Below are 14,626 nucleotides of genomic sequence, written 5' to 3'. Positions count from 1 at the left end.
AGAGATGATAGATATGATATAGATAGATAGATATGCACATAGAGATGATAGATAGAGATGATAGGTGATAGATAAACAATGATAGATAAATAGATAAACAGATAGATGATAGATTGATAGATGAACATAAATAGATAAACATGATAGATTGATAGATAAACAGATGGATAGATATGATTGCTAGATGTAAATGGATTGAGAGATGATATATAGATAGATAGATAGATAGATAGATAGATAGATAATACAATAATACAATAGTAGAGTTGGAAGGGACCTTGGAGGTCTTCTAGTCCAACCCCCTGCTAGATAGATATAGAAAGACAGACAGATAGAGATGATAAACATAATGATAAACAGATGAAAAATAGATTGATAAAAAGATAAATAGATAGATGAGGGATGGATGGAAGGAAAAACAGACAGAGAGACAGACAGACAGACTCTTTTAATTCTTGATTGTGCAGCCCAGGATTGGCTGAAAGAGAGGCAGCCAGCTAAATTTCTTACATAAAAATAAATGAACATTTCTCATGGAAATTGCCCTTGCTACATGAGGCACTCAGGTAGCTGAACCACTGCTTTGCTTAGCGACGCTGTTGCCAGTCCTACTTCGGGTCACCGAGCGAGGACCACAGAGACACTTTTCATCAGACCCAAGGGACGTATCCAAACCGGGTGGAAACGACGGGTCAGCTTTTCCCCCAGATATGCTGGCTTGATTGCGTCCCCCCCCCCCCCCCCCCGGCCGGCCGTGGCTCATTTTGGACTCCGGGTCCCCTTTCAGGAGTCCGAGTGGCCGGAAGGGCAGAAGGACTGGTGCAGCTCCTGCCACGAGAACAGCGGAGACCCCCGGCTGAAGAGGAGCAAGCGGCGGAGCTGCGCCAACTGTAGCAGCAAGGTGAGGAGGGGATCCGGGGTCTCTGAGAGTGAGAAAAACCCAGCCTTTTTTAGAGGGTCCCCGAACAGGCCAAGTGGGAGAATTAGGACCTAGAACTCTCTGTCTCCTGGCGATTGGCCCAAAGCCACCTAGCCGCCCCCAGAAAGATTGACAGGCGTCATTTGGCCTTCCTGCAGGTGGGAGACCCCAAAGGCTCCAGAAACAAAGAGCCCGGCGACTTTGCGGAGGGCCGGGCCCAACGGGAGCCCAGCCCTCGTCCGGAAGGGAAGGAGACCCCCGAGGGCAACGCGGAGAGGAGAGACGACGGGGAAGCCGTCCCCGGCAGGGTGAGGGCCGCCAGCCGGAAGGGAGACTCTGCCGGAGGAGGTGCGTCTTGGGAGGGGCAGAGGGAGTAAGAAGAGCTGGTGGGATTGTGGGATTGTGGGAGGGGGTCTGCAGGAGGAGAGGCTGGAGTTTGGGGCGGGGGGGGGGCTCTCCCATTAGATGCAAATGTCCCTTTGGGGGACATTCCCTTCCTTCCATCCCTCTTCCTTTCTTTTCTTTCTTCCTTTCCTTCCCATCCCTTCCTTCCATCCCTTTCTTTCCTTTCCCTCCTTTCTTCATCTATCTTTTCCTTCCCCCTTCCCTCTCCTCTCTTCTCTCTCTTCCTTTCCTCTCTCCTTCCTTCCTTCCTTCCCTTTCTTCCATCCCTCTTCCTTTCCTTTTCCTTCCCTTCCTCCCTATTTCTTCATTTCCTTCTGTCCCTCCCACCTCCTCTCTCCATATTTATTCCTTCCTTCCTTCCCACCCTTCCTTTTTTCCATCCCTCCTCCCTCCTTCCCTATTTCTTTGCTCCCTCCCTCCTTCCTTTCCTTCCCTGTCCCTATTTCTTTCTTCTTTCCATCCATTCCCCTCCTCCATATTTCTTTGTTCGTAACTTCCCACTGTCCTTCCTTCCTTCATTTTATCCCTCCTTTCCTTCCTTCCTCCCTTTCCTAGTTCAGCAAACTTGAAAGCTTGCCTCTTGGGTCCAGTTGGATTCACCCTCCTCCGTCTCTCTCTCTTTCTCTCTCTCTGCCTCCCAGGTGCTCGTCTGGAAGGGAAGCTCCTTTCCTCCCGAGACCCCGCTCCCGAGGGCCTTCTCCCGCCAGCTGGCAAAACCGCAGAATCCTCTCCTCCCGCTGCCCCTCCCTGCCCTCCAAACGGGGCCGACCCCGCCAAGAACCCACCTGCGACTCCTCCGCCGCCCGCCAGCGTGGCCGTCCCCCCCAAACCGCCTCGCCTGAAAAGCAGCCTCTGCCCCACGGAGGGGAAAAGAGAGGTGGGACACGGCCCGCCCAGGAGTGGCGGGGAGGCCCCATCCGCCTCCAACCGTGACCGTTCGGAGGCCGAAGGTCCCCCAAAATCAGCTGGGCTGGATCCAAATTCTCCATCCCTCCTCGGGACCTTCGTTGCTTCTCAGCCGAGTCTCAAGGATCCAGGCGGCCAGTCCCCCCCGGGGACTACAAAGCCCAAAGGCCGGGAATCGTCATCCGGACCCTCCAAACACCTCCCTCTGAAGACTTTGGGGGCGAGCGACGGCCCGCAGCCCAAACCGGAGATCTCCGCGAGCGGCGGCACGCAGGCCGCCCATCCAACGGGAAAAGCCGCCGAGGGAGGGGACGTCCGTTTGCACAAGGGAGAGGAGGGGACAGCCGTGGCGGGTGTGGATGGCAGTGGGCCGGTCGCGGGAGATGACCCGCAGCCCAGGACCATTGAGCCCACGGTCTGTGCCAAGAACATCAAGGTCAGCTCGACGGGGGAGAAGGTGGTGTTATGGACCAGGTAGGCTCTCCTCCTTCCGTTCCTGGTGGTTTTGGGGGAGCAGAGAAGGGGGCTGGCTTCAAAATCCCCCCCTCCCCCCGATTTGCTTTCCTTCCCTGATCTAAAGGCAGCGGCTCTTTTGGGGGGCTCCTGACAGACGTTAAGGGCTATTTAAAGCAAGGGGAGGATATCTGAATTTATTTACAAATTTATTACGTCTCACCTATATAAATATTCAGTCTATTACAGTCATGTCTGTCTATCTGTCTGTTTGTCTGTGTCTGTCTATCTCTTTATGTATTATCTACATCCATCCATCTCTATATCTTTCTATCTATCTCTGTCTATCTGTCTGTCTATCTATGTATCTCTTTTCTATTTCTCTATATCTATCCATCCATCCATCCATCCATCCATCATCTATTTATCTCTTATAATCTATCCATTCATCCATCTACATCTGTCTGTCTGTCTATCCATCTATCAATCCATCCATCCATCCATCCATCCATCTATTTACATCTATCCATCCATCCATCCATCTTATCTATCCATCCATCATCTATCAATCCATCGATCCATCATCTATTTATCTCTTATAATCAATCTATCCATCCATCCATCTACATCTGTCTGTCTATCCATCCATCATCTATCAATCTTATCTATCCATCCATCATCTATCAATCCATCATCTATTTAACTCTTATAATCTATCTATCTTTCATCTATCCATCCATCTATCTACGTCTCTGTCCATCCATCCATCCATCCATCCATCCATCCATCCATCTACTTATCTCTATATCCTTTTCTGCTCTCTCTCTATCTTACCTGCTCTCTCTCTCTCTCTCTGTCCTTTCCTGATCTATCTATCATCTATCTATCTATCTATCTATCTATCTATCTATCTATCTATCTATCTATCTATCATCTATCTAGCTATCCATCCATCCATCCATCCACCCATCATATCTATCATCTATCTATCTATCTCTCAGTCTATTACAGTCACAAATAGAGATATTCTGTAAATATACAGTTAAAAATTCTAGAATAAAGTACCAAATAACAGATAAAATCCAGGATAAAATTCAGTCTGGATGGGAGATGAGATCCGCCTAAATCCCCCTCTTCTTTCAGGGAGGCCGACCGTGTGATCCTGACCAGCTGCCAGGAGCGAGGGGCCGATCCACAGACCTTCTGCGCTGTCTCCGAACAGCTGGGCAACAAGACTCCAGAGGAGGTGGGCCTTCCTTCCCCTGGGACTCTCTTGGGACCCCACCCTCAATTGGCTCAAATGTGTCTTCGGGGTGGGGCCAGCAGGGCGCTGAACCTTGGAAAAAGAACCAAAAACTTAATTTTTAGAGCAAACTTGGCAACTTTTTAAGACTTGTGGACTTCACTTCCCAGACGATATGGCCCACTCCATTGACTGGGCATGCTGGCTGGGGAATTCTGGGGGAATGGAGTCCATACATGCTGCCTGGAGGACTCTGGGAGTTGAAGTCTGCACAAACTGGCTGGAGATTTCTGGGAATTGAAGTCTTCACAAGCCAGGCTCGGGAATTCTGGGAGTTAAGGTCCATACACGCAGTTGGGGAATTCTGGGAGTTGAAGTCCCTAAATTCTGGCTGAGGAATTCTGGGAGTTGAAGTCCATACGAGCCAAGCTGGGTATTCTGGGGGGGATGGAGGCCATACATGGTGCATGGGGCATTCTGGGCATTGAAGTCCCTCTATTCTGGCTGAGGAATTCTGGGAGTCGAAGTCCCTCAATTATGTCTTTGGAATTCTGGGAGTCGAAGCCCACCCATCATCTTCCCAGTTGCTGAGAATCGCCTGTTAATGGCTGCTTCCCCCCTCCCCCCCCCCTCAGGTGGCCCACCGCTTCCGCGAACTCATGACCTTGTTCCACACGGCCTGCGACGTCAGTTCGGACGACGAGGAAGACGGGATGAGCACCAGCCACACCGACCCGCTCTCCGACAAAGATCCCGTCCTCTCGGAGGACGAGCGGGAAGAACCGGGGTTTTAAGGCTGCAGAGAAAAAACTTTTGGGTCGGAGGGGGGGGTGTGCGTTTGACTCCATCCTTCGCTCCGCGGCTCACTTGAGACACTCCCGGAGATTTGATGATTTTTTTACAAAATTTGTCCGCACGAAGTGGGCTGCTTGGAGGGGAGAAAAACCCACCCCCTTCTCTCTCTCTCTCTGTTCTGTAAATATATATATATTTTTAAGTAGGAAATGTATAAATTAATGGGAAAGGGGGAAAATATTTATTGAGTGATCGTATTTTAAAGAATTAAAGCAGGACGTCGTCTTAAACAAGAACCTTCCCTCCCGTCCTTCAAAAACACGCCAAAGGGAGACGTCCTCGGCAAAGTGTTTTTTTTAATTTCTCTCGATTTCAAATCCGAGCCGGGAAGCGTCCGCCGCGTTGCGGCCTCCGGAAAAAGCAGCTCAGTCCGTGTCGCCGTCGTCATCCGAATTTTCATCCAGGCTGCTCTTCTTGTAGCAGAGGGACAACGTCCGCAGCTCGTCCAGCGCCTCTCGGAAGTCCTCCATCTCCACCCCAGCGGAGAAGAAGCTCGCCCACCGCCGCAGGTCCTTTCTGTGCAGCTCTCGGTAAAAGTCGCCCAGGGTTCGGTACAAGCCCGCCGAGGACTGGAAGGCGGCTAACACAGGGATGCTTTCGACCTCTGTTAAAGGAGAGAAAATCGCTGAGTGGTGCGATTTCCGGGTTCAGCCGAATGGGTAAGCAACAGGGCGGGATCCCTGCGGGATTCGGTACTGCCGATTGACCCTGCCTTCGCCCCCCGACACGCGGTTGACTCTGTAAAGGCTCTGTGTTTCTCAACCTTGGTAGATGTTTGGACTTCGATACCCAGAATTCCCAGATGTCAGCAGGAAGGCCACTCTGAAAAAACAGGCTGCCTGGGGAATTCTGGGTATTGAAGTCTAAATATCTTAAAGCAGGCTGGCTGGGGAATTCTGGGAGTCGAAGTCCCCCCATTTTAAATTAGGCTGGCTGGGGGATTCTGGGAGTTGAAATCCACCCACATTAAATCATTCTGGCTGGGGGATTCTGGGAGTTGTCCCCCCATTTTAAATTATGCTGGCAGGGGAATTCTGGGAGTCGAATTCCACCTTTTTTTTTTTAATTGTCAAGGTTAAAAATATTGCTCCTGGTGAAACTATTTGGTACCCAAACAACTGTAATAACTAAGAGGAGGCAATTAACTCACAGTGTGTGTGTGTGTGTGTGTGTGTCCCGTGTCCATCCTTACTTGTTGGGCCATACAGCGGCTTCTCCGACAGGAATCCGTACTTGTTGAGGAACGGCGCGAAAAACTGGGGGTACGGAGCCAAAATCTTGCAGGGATCTTGCAGCAAAAGCAAAGTGCTGTTGGAGAAAAGGACGGTGGGGGGTTTGAAGGGGAATATTCTCTTTCTTCCCCCCCACGCCCATCATCCCCTCCCCTCCTCCTTTTCTCCTCGTCCAGTTGGCCGGGCCACCCACCTCAGCGTCCGGGGGAAGACGGTGTGTAAGTAGCGGGCCAGCACTTCCTGGCCGGTCTCGCACATGTGAAGGATGGATTTGGGTTCGGTTCCTGGAGGGGCATTGCTGGAAGGGAAATAAGAAGGGAGAACCTTAAATTTACAACCGGGGTGGGGTGGGGGGCATAGCTGGATCGTGAAGAGACCCCAGGAGCGACGTAATTTTTAATTTCGTTGCTATCGCCCAAGAGGCCCCAAAAATCGGATTCTTTTTTCCAATTGGGTCTGTTTCACACCATCCCTCAGCAGCCCAAATGTCTAAGCCCGTGTGTGTACAGACCCTGTAAGAGTTACACGCAAACCATGCGCAAACCCACCTCACTTGCTGCTGTTTGCTGATCCCTCGCAACACAACCGACTGAGCAAAGCAGCCGGCATCTTTTCGGTTGCCGCCAGACGACAACGGACACCAGGCTTGTTGGTTGTACAACGCTTCCGGAAGGGACTGGTCTTCCGCCACGGAGAAGGGTATGGCGGCCGAGGCCTCTGCGACCTGGGAGGAGAGAAACGTGTGTGTGTGTGTTTGTGTGTGTGAGAGAGGATGTCTCTTTTTCGGGGGATGTCTGATCCCAGAGTTTTAGACCCTGGTGGTTTGCCCGAAAACCAAGATCTAACCAGGACTATCTAGGTTACAACTTGATCTGAAGAAAATAGGGTTTCCAAGTACAGTTGACTTACGACAGCTCGTTTAGTGACTGTTGGAAGTTGGAACGGCACAGAAAAATGGGACGGCGCCGTTTTTGTCACATTCAACAAAACAAAATGTTGAAAAGTTATCTTTGTGTAGTTAATTGACCAAGCTCATCTAAACGATATCAAAGTGACCACCAGATCTTCATGATTCCCAAGGCGCATCGCAACTTTGGAGCGCTCCTCGTGTTCGGAAAAATTGGGAAGTTATATACAATACAATAATACAATACAATAGTAGAGTTGGAAGGGACCTTGGAGGTCTTCTAGTCCAACCCCCTGCCTAGGCAGGAAACCCTATACCGTTTCAGACAAATAGCTATCCAACATCTTCTTAAAGACTTCCAGTGTTGGGGCATTCACAACTTCTGGAGGCAACTTCTGTTCCACTGATTAATTGTTCTCACTGTCAGGAAATTCCTCCTCAGTTCTAAGTTGCTTCTCTCCTTGATTAGTTTCCACCCATTGCTTCTTGTTCTACCCTCAGGTGCTTTGGAGAATAGTTTGACTCCCTCTTCTTTGTGGCAACCTCTGAGATATTGGAATAAGTTGACGAATTTGACACGCCCTTAAAACAGGTCATCCTCGCCTTAACGACCGATTGTTATCTTTTGTTTCTTCCTCAAATTTATTGGCTGCCCGTCCTAACCGCGAGGTCATTCTTGGCGGCTTTACGGTTTAGAGACTCTTCAAAGTTACAAGAGCATTGAAATAAGAGACTTATGACCGTTTTTTTACACTTACGACCGTCCCCACAGGCACGTGGTTGAAATTCAGAAGCTCGGCAACCGGCTCATATTTACGACGGTCGCAGTTTCCTGGCGTCCCATGATCCCATTTTATGAGCTTCTGACCAGCAAAGTTAACGAGGGGATCCTGATTCACTTAACGACCGGGTGACTCACGTAACAACCGGAATGGTTCACTTAACGATGGCACGAAATCGTAAAAAGGGAGGCAAAACTCAACGTTGCTCGCTTAGCAAGATAAACGTTGGGCTCGTTGTGGTCGTAAGTCGAGGACTACCATACCTTCCTACCGGAAAAATTCAGGGTTTCGGTGAGGTTGGACATGGTCATGTCGGACGTCTGGAGCCGGTAGGGGATGGTCAGCGTGTCCAGGGCGGTGGCAAGAATGGCGCTCGTCTGATAATCCAGAGATGGCTAGACGGAATTGATAAAAACGATTAAAAATTTCTCTTTTATGGAGATATTTTAACAAAATTCTATTCGGGACGGTTTTAACTATAGGTAATCCTCGACTTAACGACCATATTTGCAATCAGCCTTTCTGCGGCTTAAGCGAGACGCTATCGAAATCTGGACGCTTGGCAACTCTGCTTCCTTTTTAGGACCGCGGCCGCTTCCCGCGGTCCCCGGGCTTTCATTTTTGCGACCAGCGGAAAGTCAAATGGGGAAGGTTCGGATTCGCATTTCAACCTGGCAGGGATTCGCTTAACAACGGTGGCCAAGGAAACAGAGCAAAAGGCACGAAGTCTCGCTTAGCTACGGAAATTTTGGACTCGGTGGCGGTCGTAGGGCCCGAGGACTGCCTGGGCCCAGAACTCTGCAAGCAGGGTCGAGAAGACAGAAGGTAGGGAGGTGCCCAGTCCAGAATCCTTGGAGGGGGGGACCTCCCCATAAATTCCACCCAACCCCAAAGGGGCTCACTTCGTAGTGGAGGTACGGCAGGGCCACTGGGCTGTCCGGTTTGAGCCCCAGACTTCCGTTGAGGGACAAGGGGCAGAAGAGGGAACTCTGGCTTGACAGACGGACGATGCCCAGAACTGTGTTCATCAGCCGGTAGAAATTCCGATGTGGGAGTTGCTGGGAAGGGAGAAAAGGCTTTTATCCCCTAATGCGCGTTTGCAAGAGGTTATTCCACGGCCACAAGCTTTGTGTCCCCCTCCCTCCCCGAAACCTCCCCCTCCCTAAACGAACAATGAGATGAGTTATCCGACAACGTGAATTCCCATTTCGACATCCTAAACTTGGCGTTCTGTCCTGGGCACGGCACTAGTCCTCAGTAAGCCCCGGGGAATATTTTTCCTCATCTGCTGGGCCACCGATGGGGAGACAAGGCAGCCAGTTTGGTGTAGTGCTACAGGTGCTGGCTTGCAAACCAGGAGATGAGGAGTTCTAGTTCCACCTTAGGCATGAAAGCCGGCTGGGTGACTTTTGGCATATCACCAGGAGACGGGGAATTCTAGCCTGTCTTGGGCATGAAAGCCAACTGCGTGACTTTGGGCCAATCACCAGGAGACTGGGAGTTCTAGTCCTGCCTTAGACATGAAAGCCAGCTGGGTGACTTTGGGCCAGTCCCTCCCCCTCAGCGCAACCAACCTCACAGGGTTGTCGTCATGCGGAAAAGGAGGAGGAGGAGGAGGAGGGAGGCTCATTAGCTATGTCGACCCATCTTGAGTTCTTTACATAGATAATAAAGGGAGGCGAAAACTCTGAAAATGTATGTAAACCTTTTGAGTCCCACTCACGCTGGATTGAAGGACAGGTGTCAGCCCACACGTCAAGATGCCTTTCCCCGCGTATTCGTCCTGAAGCAGCTCCACTGCCTTGGAGCCGACCCCCGAGAAGCCGTTGTGGAGGTCGCAGAGCAGCTGAAAGCCCTGGAGGAGGAGGAGGAGGAGGAGAAAAATGGGGGGGTGATGGTGATTTTTGGGGACTTCCTGGAGAGCTTTTCCAAATGGGGCGGATTGAGAAAAGGTGGCAAATATGGACAAAAAAAATAAATAATAATCTGGGTTCAGCACCAGGCGACCTGGAAAGCAGGAGAAAGAGCTGGGGTGGGTCTTCCAAAGGTTGCTGAACTACAACTCCCAGCATGCCAAGCTGGTGGGGAGAGCTGGGCTTTAGAAACCCCCAGGGAAGCCCCAAGGTTTCTCCCGACCCCCCCTTGTAGCAGGGGGTCTCCAAACTTGGCAACTTTTAAGACTCGTGGACTTCCAACTCCCACAATTCTCCCAACTGGCCATTTCAGCACCACCAGGCTTTCATGCCTAAAGCAGGACTAGAACTCCCCGTCTCCTGGTGATTGGCCAAGTGCCATCCAGTTGGCTTTCATGCCTCACGGAAAACTAGAGCTCCCCGTCTCCTGGTGATTGGCCTAAAATCACCCATGCTGTGGAATTCAAGTCCACAACTCTTAAAAGTTGCCAAGATTGGGGACTCCTCCCTTTACATCCCCAGGGGGGACAAGATCCCGTGGCGGGTGGATTACTTACTTGCAAGTAATCGCACTCTTCCACGTAGAAGTGCAGCCGATCCTCCAGTTCCTCCAGGTAGCGGCCGTCCTGCAGGAGTTTTTCTCCTTGTCCGAAAGCCTCCAGCCGGTTAGATTCCCTGCAATGGGACGGGAAGCCGAATTTGGGCTGGTCCTCGTTGTGCAGGAGAAAGTAGGATTCTCCCCCACCCCTCCAAAAATTGGGGGATCCCCCCCTCAGGACCCCCGACTCACTCCTCGCGGTCGTATTCATGGATGGTCAGGATGCTACGCGGGTGGAGATTGGTACGGAGGAAGTCTGACCAAGCGGGCGCACTGTTCTCCGACGCAAGCGGCTTTGGCTTTCCTGGGAAAAGATACCACCAGGAGATGCACAGGCCACATTTCACCTGGCGGTGAGGGTTTCTTTGCAGTGGGGGCCGAGCCCTCCAGCTTGTGGGGCTATGGATGACAAGCCAGATTTCTCCAAAGCCCCTCTGCTAAAAAAAACAGCTTTTAAACTAATACCAAAGCTAACATAGGGGGCTGCAAACTTGGCCCTTTGAACTGGACTTCAACTCCCAGAGTTCTGCTGGCTGGGGAATTCTGGGAGTTGAAGTCCCACCGGGCTCCAAATGGCCAAGTCTGGAGAGCCCCCTGATCCAACAGGAGGGAGATGACTGAACAGTCAAAGAAGTGAGGCTGGTTTTACCCACCATTACACCATGATTGTTAGCCAGCCAGAGTTACCCGGCGGGAAGATGGCGGCCAATAAATTTTAGCATAGCATAGCATAACACAACAAAGCACAGCAAAAACTAAACTAAACTAAACTAAAATTATTTAACTTAAATTTATAATGAAAATAAAAGTAAAATGAATATAAAAGTAAAATGAAAATAAAAGTAAAATGAAAATAAAAGTAAAATTAATAAAAATAAAAAGGAAATAAAATAGAATGGAATATAGAAGTAAAATAAAATAATAAAATTAATTAAAAGTAAAATGGAAATAAAAGTAAAATTAATAAAAATAAAAAGGAAATAAAATAGAATGGAATATAAAAGTAAAATAAAAGAATAAAATGAATTAAAAGTAAAATTAAAGTAAAATTAATATAAATAAAAAGGAAATAAAATAGAATGGAATATAAAAGTAAAATCTAAAAGACAGACCTTTCCCACCAGGGAGGCTCTTGGAGGCAAAATCTCCATTGGAAAACCGGTCGTCCTGAAATAAGAAAAAAAAAGAAAGAAATCAGATCTCTGGTCCCAGTTCATCCATCCCCAAGACTAAAGTGACATCCTGAGAGGAGGGGGGGGGAGGAGGATTTACCCCCTGGCTCATAAGTTTTTGCTCCGTTTAATACACACAAACACACACACACTCTCGCTGGATACCTGTGCTTCGCTACGAAACCATTCTTAGAAATTAGGAGGAGAAAAAGGGAGGCTCACCTCAGGCTGGTCAAATCCTTCCAAAACGGGCCTGGGAGGCCCTGGGTCTTGCTGGTGCGTTGTGAGGTTCCCCTTCCTGCAAGGAGAAGATCCATGAACCCGGACAGGAAAGAGAGATTGTCCTCAACTTACAACCACAATCGGGACGAGCATTTCCGCGAAGGAAAACGCTTGTTTTAAAACTCAAGCCTGGTTTTCATCACCTTCCTTTTGCCTCGGTTTGTTGAGCCAAGAAAGCAGTCGTTCAATGAATCACACGATCGTTAAGCAGGAGGAGGAGAAGGAGGAGGAGAAGGAGGAGAGGAAGAAGAAGAAGAAGAAGAAGAAGAAGAAGAAGAAGAAGAAGAAGAAGAAGAAGAAGAAGAAGAAGAAGAAGAAGAAGAAGAAGAAGAAGAAGAAGAAGAAGAAGAAGAAGAAGAAGAAGAAGGAGATGTAAGAGTGATGCCCATTGTTATTGGGGCACTTGGCACCATGTCCAAGAATTTTACAAGATACATCAACAAATTGCAGCTTCCTGTAATGACACCAGTGGAACTGCAAAAAAACTGCGCTACTTGGAACATCTTATATTTTAAGAAGGTCCTTGGTTGATCCCTAGGACGCTGGCAGAAAATCGTATCAACCATTAGCCCCAGTCACTGGTATTTGTGATGCATTTTTCAATGTTCAGTTGGCTGAGTTTCATGTTGAATGAATAAAGTATATAATAAATTCAACATCATCTTAAGAAGATACTTGGTTGATACCTAGGACGCTGGCAGCAAACCATATTAACCATCAGCGCCAGTCAATGGTATTTGTGGCGTGTCTTTAAATGTTCAGTTGACTTGAGTTATATGTTTAATGAATAAAAGAGATGATAACAACAACAACAACAACAACAACAAAACAGCAAAGAAAATAGAGAACAAATATAATCCAGTTCAATGATACAGCAAAATTCAAAATATGTTTATGATGGTAGAGTAACCCCAGGCTTGAGGTTGGCTGCCAAGAAATGTAAGCGATAAATAAATCCCAAAGAAAAGCGACTCACTGTTTTGGATAAAAATATATATGTACCCACTCACCAAGCAATAGGGGTGTTTGTTTTCGGCTCCTCATACAGGTATCCTTCCTGTCTCAAAGCGGCGAGACTTTCTGCCCAGAAATAAAACAGGTTTATCATTTTTTTAAGAGACCCTTTTGGGCTTAAAGACATCAGGAGGCAGATGGGCTTTGAATGACGACTCCCATCGGCGGCCAACTTTTACGCCGTTAAGGGAGGCAGTCCTTACCTGAGCGGATCTGACCCGCGAGGCGTACGTGCTTCTCCACCAAATTTACAACTCCTTTTGAGTCTCACCTTTGAGGTCCATAAGGATGAGGCGGGGGGTAAACGTCTCGCGACCCTGCATGGTTCTCCCCGCTCGGAAGAGGACATCGTGCTGAAGGGCTTCGTCTAAGTCGGAAGGCGTGGAATTGGATAAGAACGAAGCTTCCTAGGAGGCAGAAATTAGAAAGGTTGATAGACTTGACGAAGATCTGTAAGGTCTTCTGTTTGAGCAGGCAGGCGGGGGTTCGGATTAGAGCAGGGGTCCCCAACCTTTCGGACCTCTAACCACTAAATTCCTAATTTTAAATCCCGCAGACCATTAATATGATCTGCGTAATGACCGGCTGGGTGGGCGTGGCTAGGAGGTTATGTGACTGGGTGGGCATGGCCAACTTAATGTCACTCATGTCGAGTGGTGCCTCACTGGCCTCTACTCGCCCCTCTCCCTCCTAGCCTGCCCGCCCGGGCTCCTTAGGGCCCCAACAGGGAGAAGTTGCTGGAGCTAAGCAGCCACCAGGAGAAAGAGTTGGCAAAACAGCTCAGTTCAAATCGGATCTGACCGAGAAGGAGGCTCAGTAGAAGCACCTCACTGAGGACTAGGAGCATAGGCTTTCCAAGCAGAGGGAAGACCTGCAGGGGTGCAAGGCCAGGTGCCGGCGCTTGGAGGCTCAGCGGGCTGAGATGGTCAGCCAGTTCCAGGCCATGATGCAGCCCCACTGGAACGAGGACATCCGGCTCTTCCCCTCCAGCGGTGCTTCCCTCCAGCCTTCGTCCAAAGCCCCCCACCAGGAGGTCGAAGCAGACCCCAAGTTGGAATTTCTGCCCCCCTCCGACTCTCATGGTGGCCTACCTTGCAGGGGTGTTAGCATGATGAGCTGGGGAGGGGGAAATAAAGCAAAGCCATGCATGCCCCTTTAAATGAATTGGTGGGAGAGATGGATTCTCTTGCACCTGCAAATATGTGCAAACACGTGAGTGTAAACACACGTGCTGACAGGCAGGTGAAGGCGGAAATGCACAAGCCCCGCCCATCCTGCGTGGCTCCGGTCCAATCAGGCGTTTCCCCTGGAATGACGTCTTCGACACAGGGTCCCCCCCACACACACAAGCCCCTGTCGGCGCATGCGCGCTCCGTCTCGCGCTTTCCCTATGCCTCACCTGAAGGCCCCACCAGTGAGCGCCCACGCTCCCCGCGTAGTGGCCCAGCTGAAGGGTCACCACCTCGCGGACCCCCGACATTCCCCCTCCGTTCTCGGGTCGGGCTCCGGCTACGGAGGGAGAGGCATAGGCAAACACCGGCCGTTGAAGAAGGTGAGGAAGAGTTGGGTATTTAAAAAAATAATAATAAAATCCAGTCTGCGCAGGCGCGAGCTGCCGATGTTAGGTGCCTTCCGTCGCGCGCGAGTCAAGGGGCGCCGTGTTGTCATTGGCTCTCGCCGTCCACCAATCGGTAGGAAGCCGCCCACGGCCCCACTCCATCCTCTCTACCTCCCTTTAGACCTGCAACCTTATTGGTGTAGTGGAGAGGAATGGGGAGGGACTTCCGGTGAGGACGAGCCCTGCCCTCGGCTCGCTTCCGTCCTTGTCTCAATGCAGAGCCGCTCTTGCCTCTTAGCATCTCTGTGGTTGCGTCCAGGAACTAATTGTAAATTGAATAATGGAAGTTTTATTCCATTATTTAAGCAAATACATTTATTTGTACCC

At 49.8% G+C, this 14,626-nt stretch overlaps 2 protein-coding genes across 2 annotated transcripts in view; one reads left to right on the top strand and one right to left on the bottom strand.

Moving 5' to 3' along the window:
• Nucleotides 1-4,923, top strand: part of GON4L (gon-4 like) — a 30,980-nt gene extending 26,057 nt beyond the window's left edge. Inside the window, exons 28-32 of the mRNA XM_081968128.1 lie at nucleotides 788-901; nucleotides 1,078-1,267; nucleotides 1,966-2,704; nucleotides 3,827-3,929; nucleotides 4,562-4,923. Coding sequence (XP_081824254.1) covers nucleotides 788-901; nucleotides 1,078-1,267; nucleotides 1,966-2,704; nucleotides 3,827-3,929; nucleotides 4,562-4,720 — 1,305 coding nt within the window. The 3' untranslated portion in view covers nucleotides 4,721-4,923. The remainder of the gene's footprint in view (nucleotides 1-787; nucleotides 902-1,077; nucleotides 1,268-1,965; nucleotides 2,705-3,826; nucleotides 3,930-4,561) is intronic.
• A 137-nt stretch (nucleotides 4,924-5,060) lies between these two features.
• On the bottom strand, nucleotides 5,061-14,395 carry MSTO1 (misato mitochondrial distribution and morphology regulator 1). The gene is made up of 14 exons (XM_081968193.1): nucleotides 14,081-14,395; nucleotides 12,953-13,088; nucleotides 12,678-12,747; nucleotides 11,608-11,683; nucleotides 11,326-11,380; nucleotides 10,406-10,517; nucleotides 10,173-10,290; nucleotides 9,426-9,557; nucleotides 8,605-8,760; nucleotides 7,966-8,097; nucleotides 6,562-6,737; nucleotides 6,207-6,311; nucleotides 5,974-6,089; nucleotides 5,061-5,385 (listed from the first exon to the last, which is right to left on the bottom strand). Exons 1-14 carry the CDS (start codon nucleotides 14,159-14,161, stop codon nucleotides 5,147-5,149), a joined length of 1,704 nt encoding a protein of 567 aa, XP_081824319.1. The 5' UTR covers nucleotides 14,162-14,395; the 3' UTR covers nucleotides 5,061-5,146.
• Between the last annotated feature and the right edge of the window lie 231 nt (nucleotides 14,396-14,626).

The sequence above is a fragment of the Natrix helvetica genome (assembly GCF_964273705.1).
Source record: "Natrix helvetica genome assembly, chromosome: 16".
NCBI classification, from domain to species: Eukaryota; Metazoa; Chordata; class Lepidosauria; order Squamata; family Natricidae; genus Natrix; species Natrix helvetica.
This window is presented reverse-complemented; position numbering and strand designations above follow the sequence as displayed.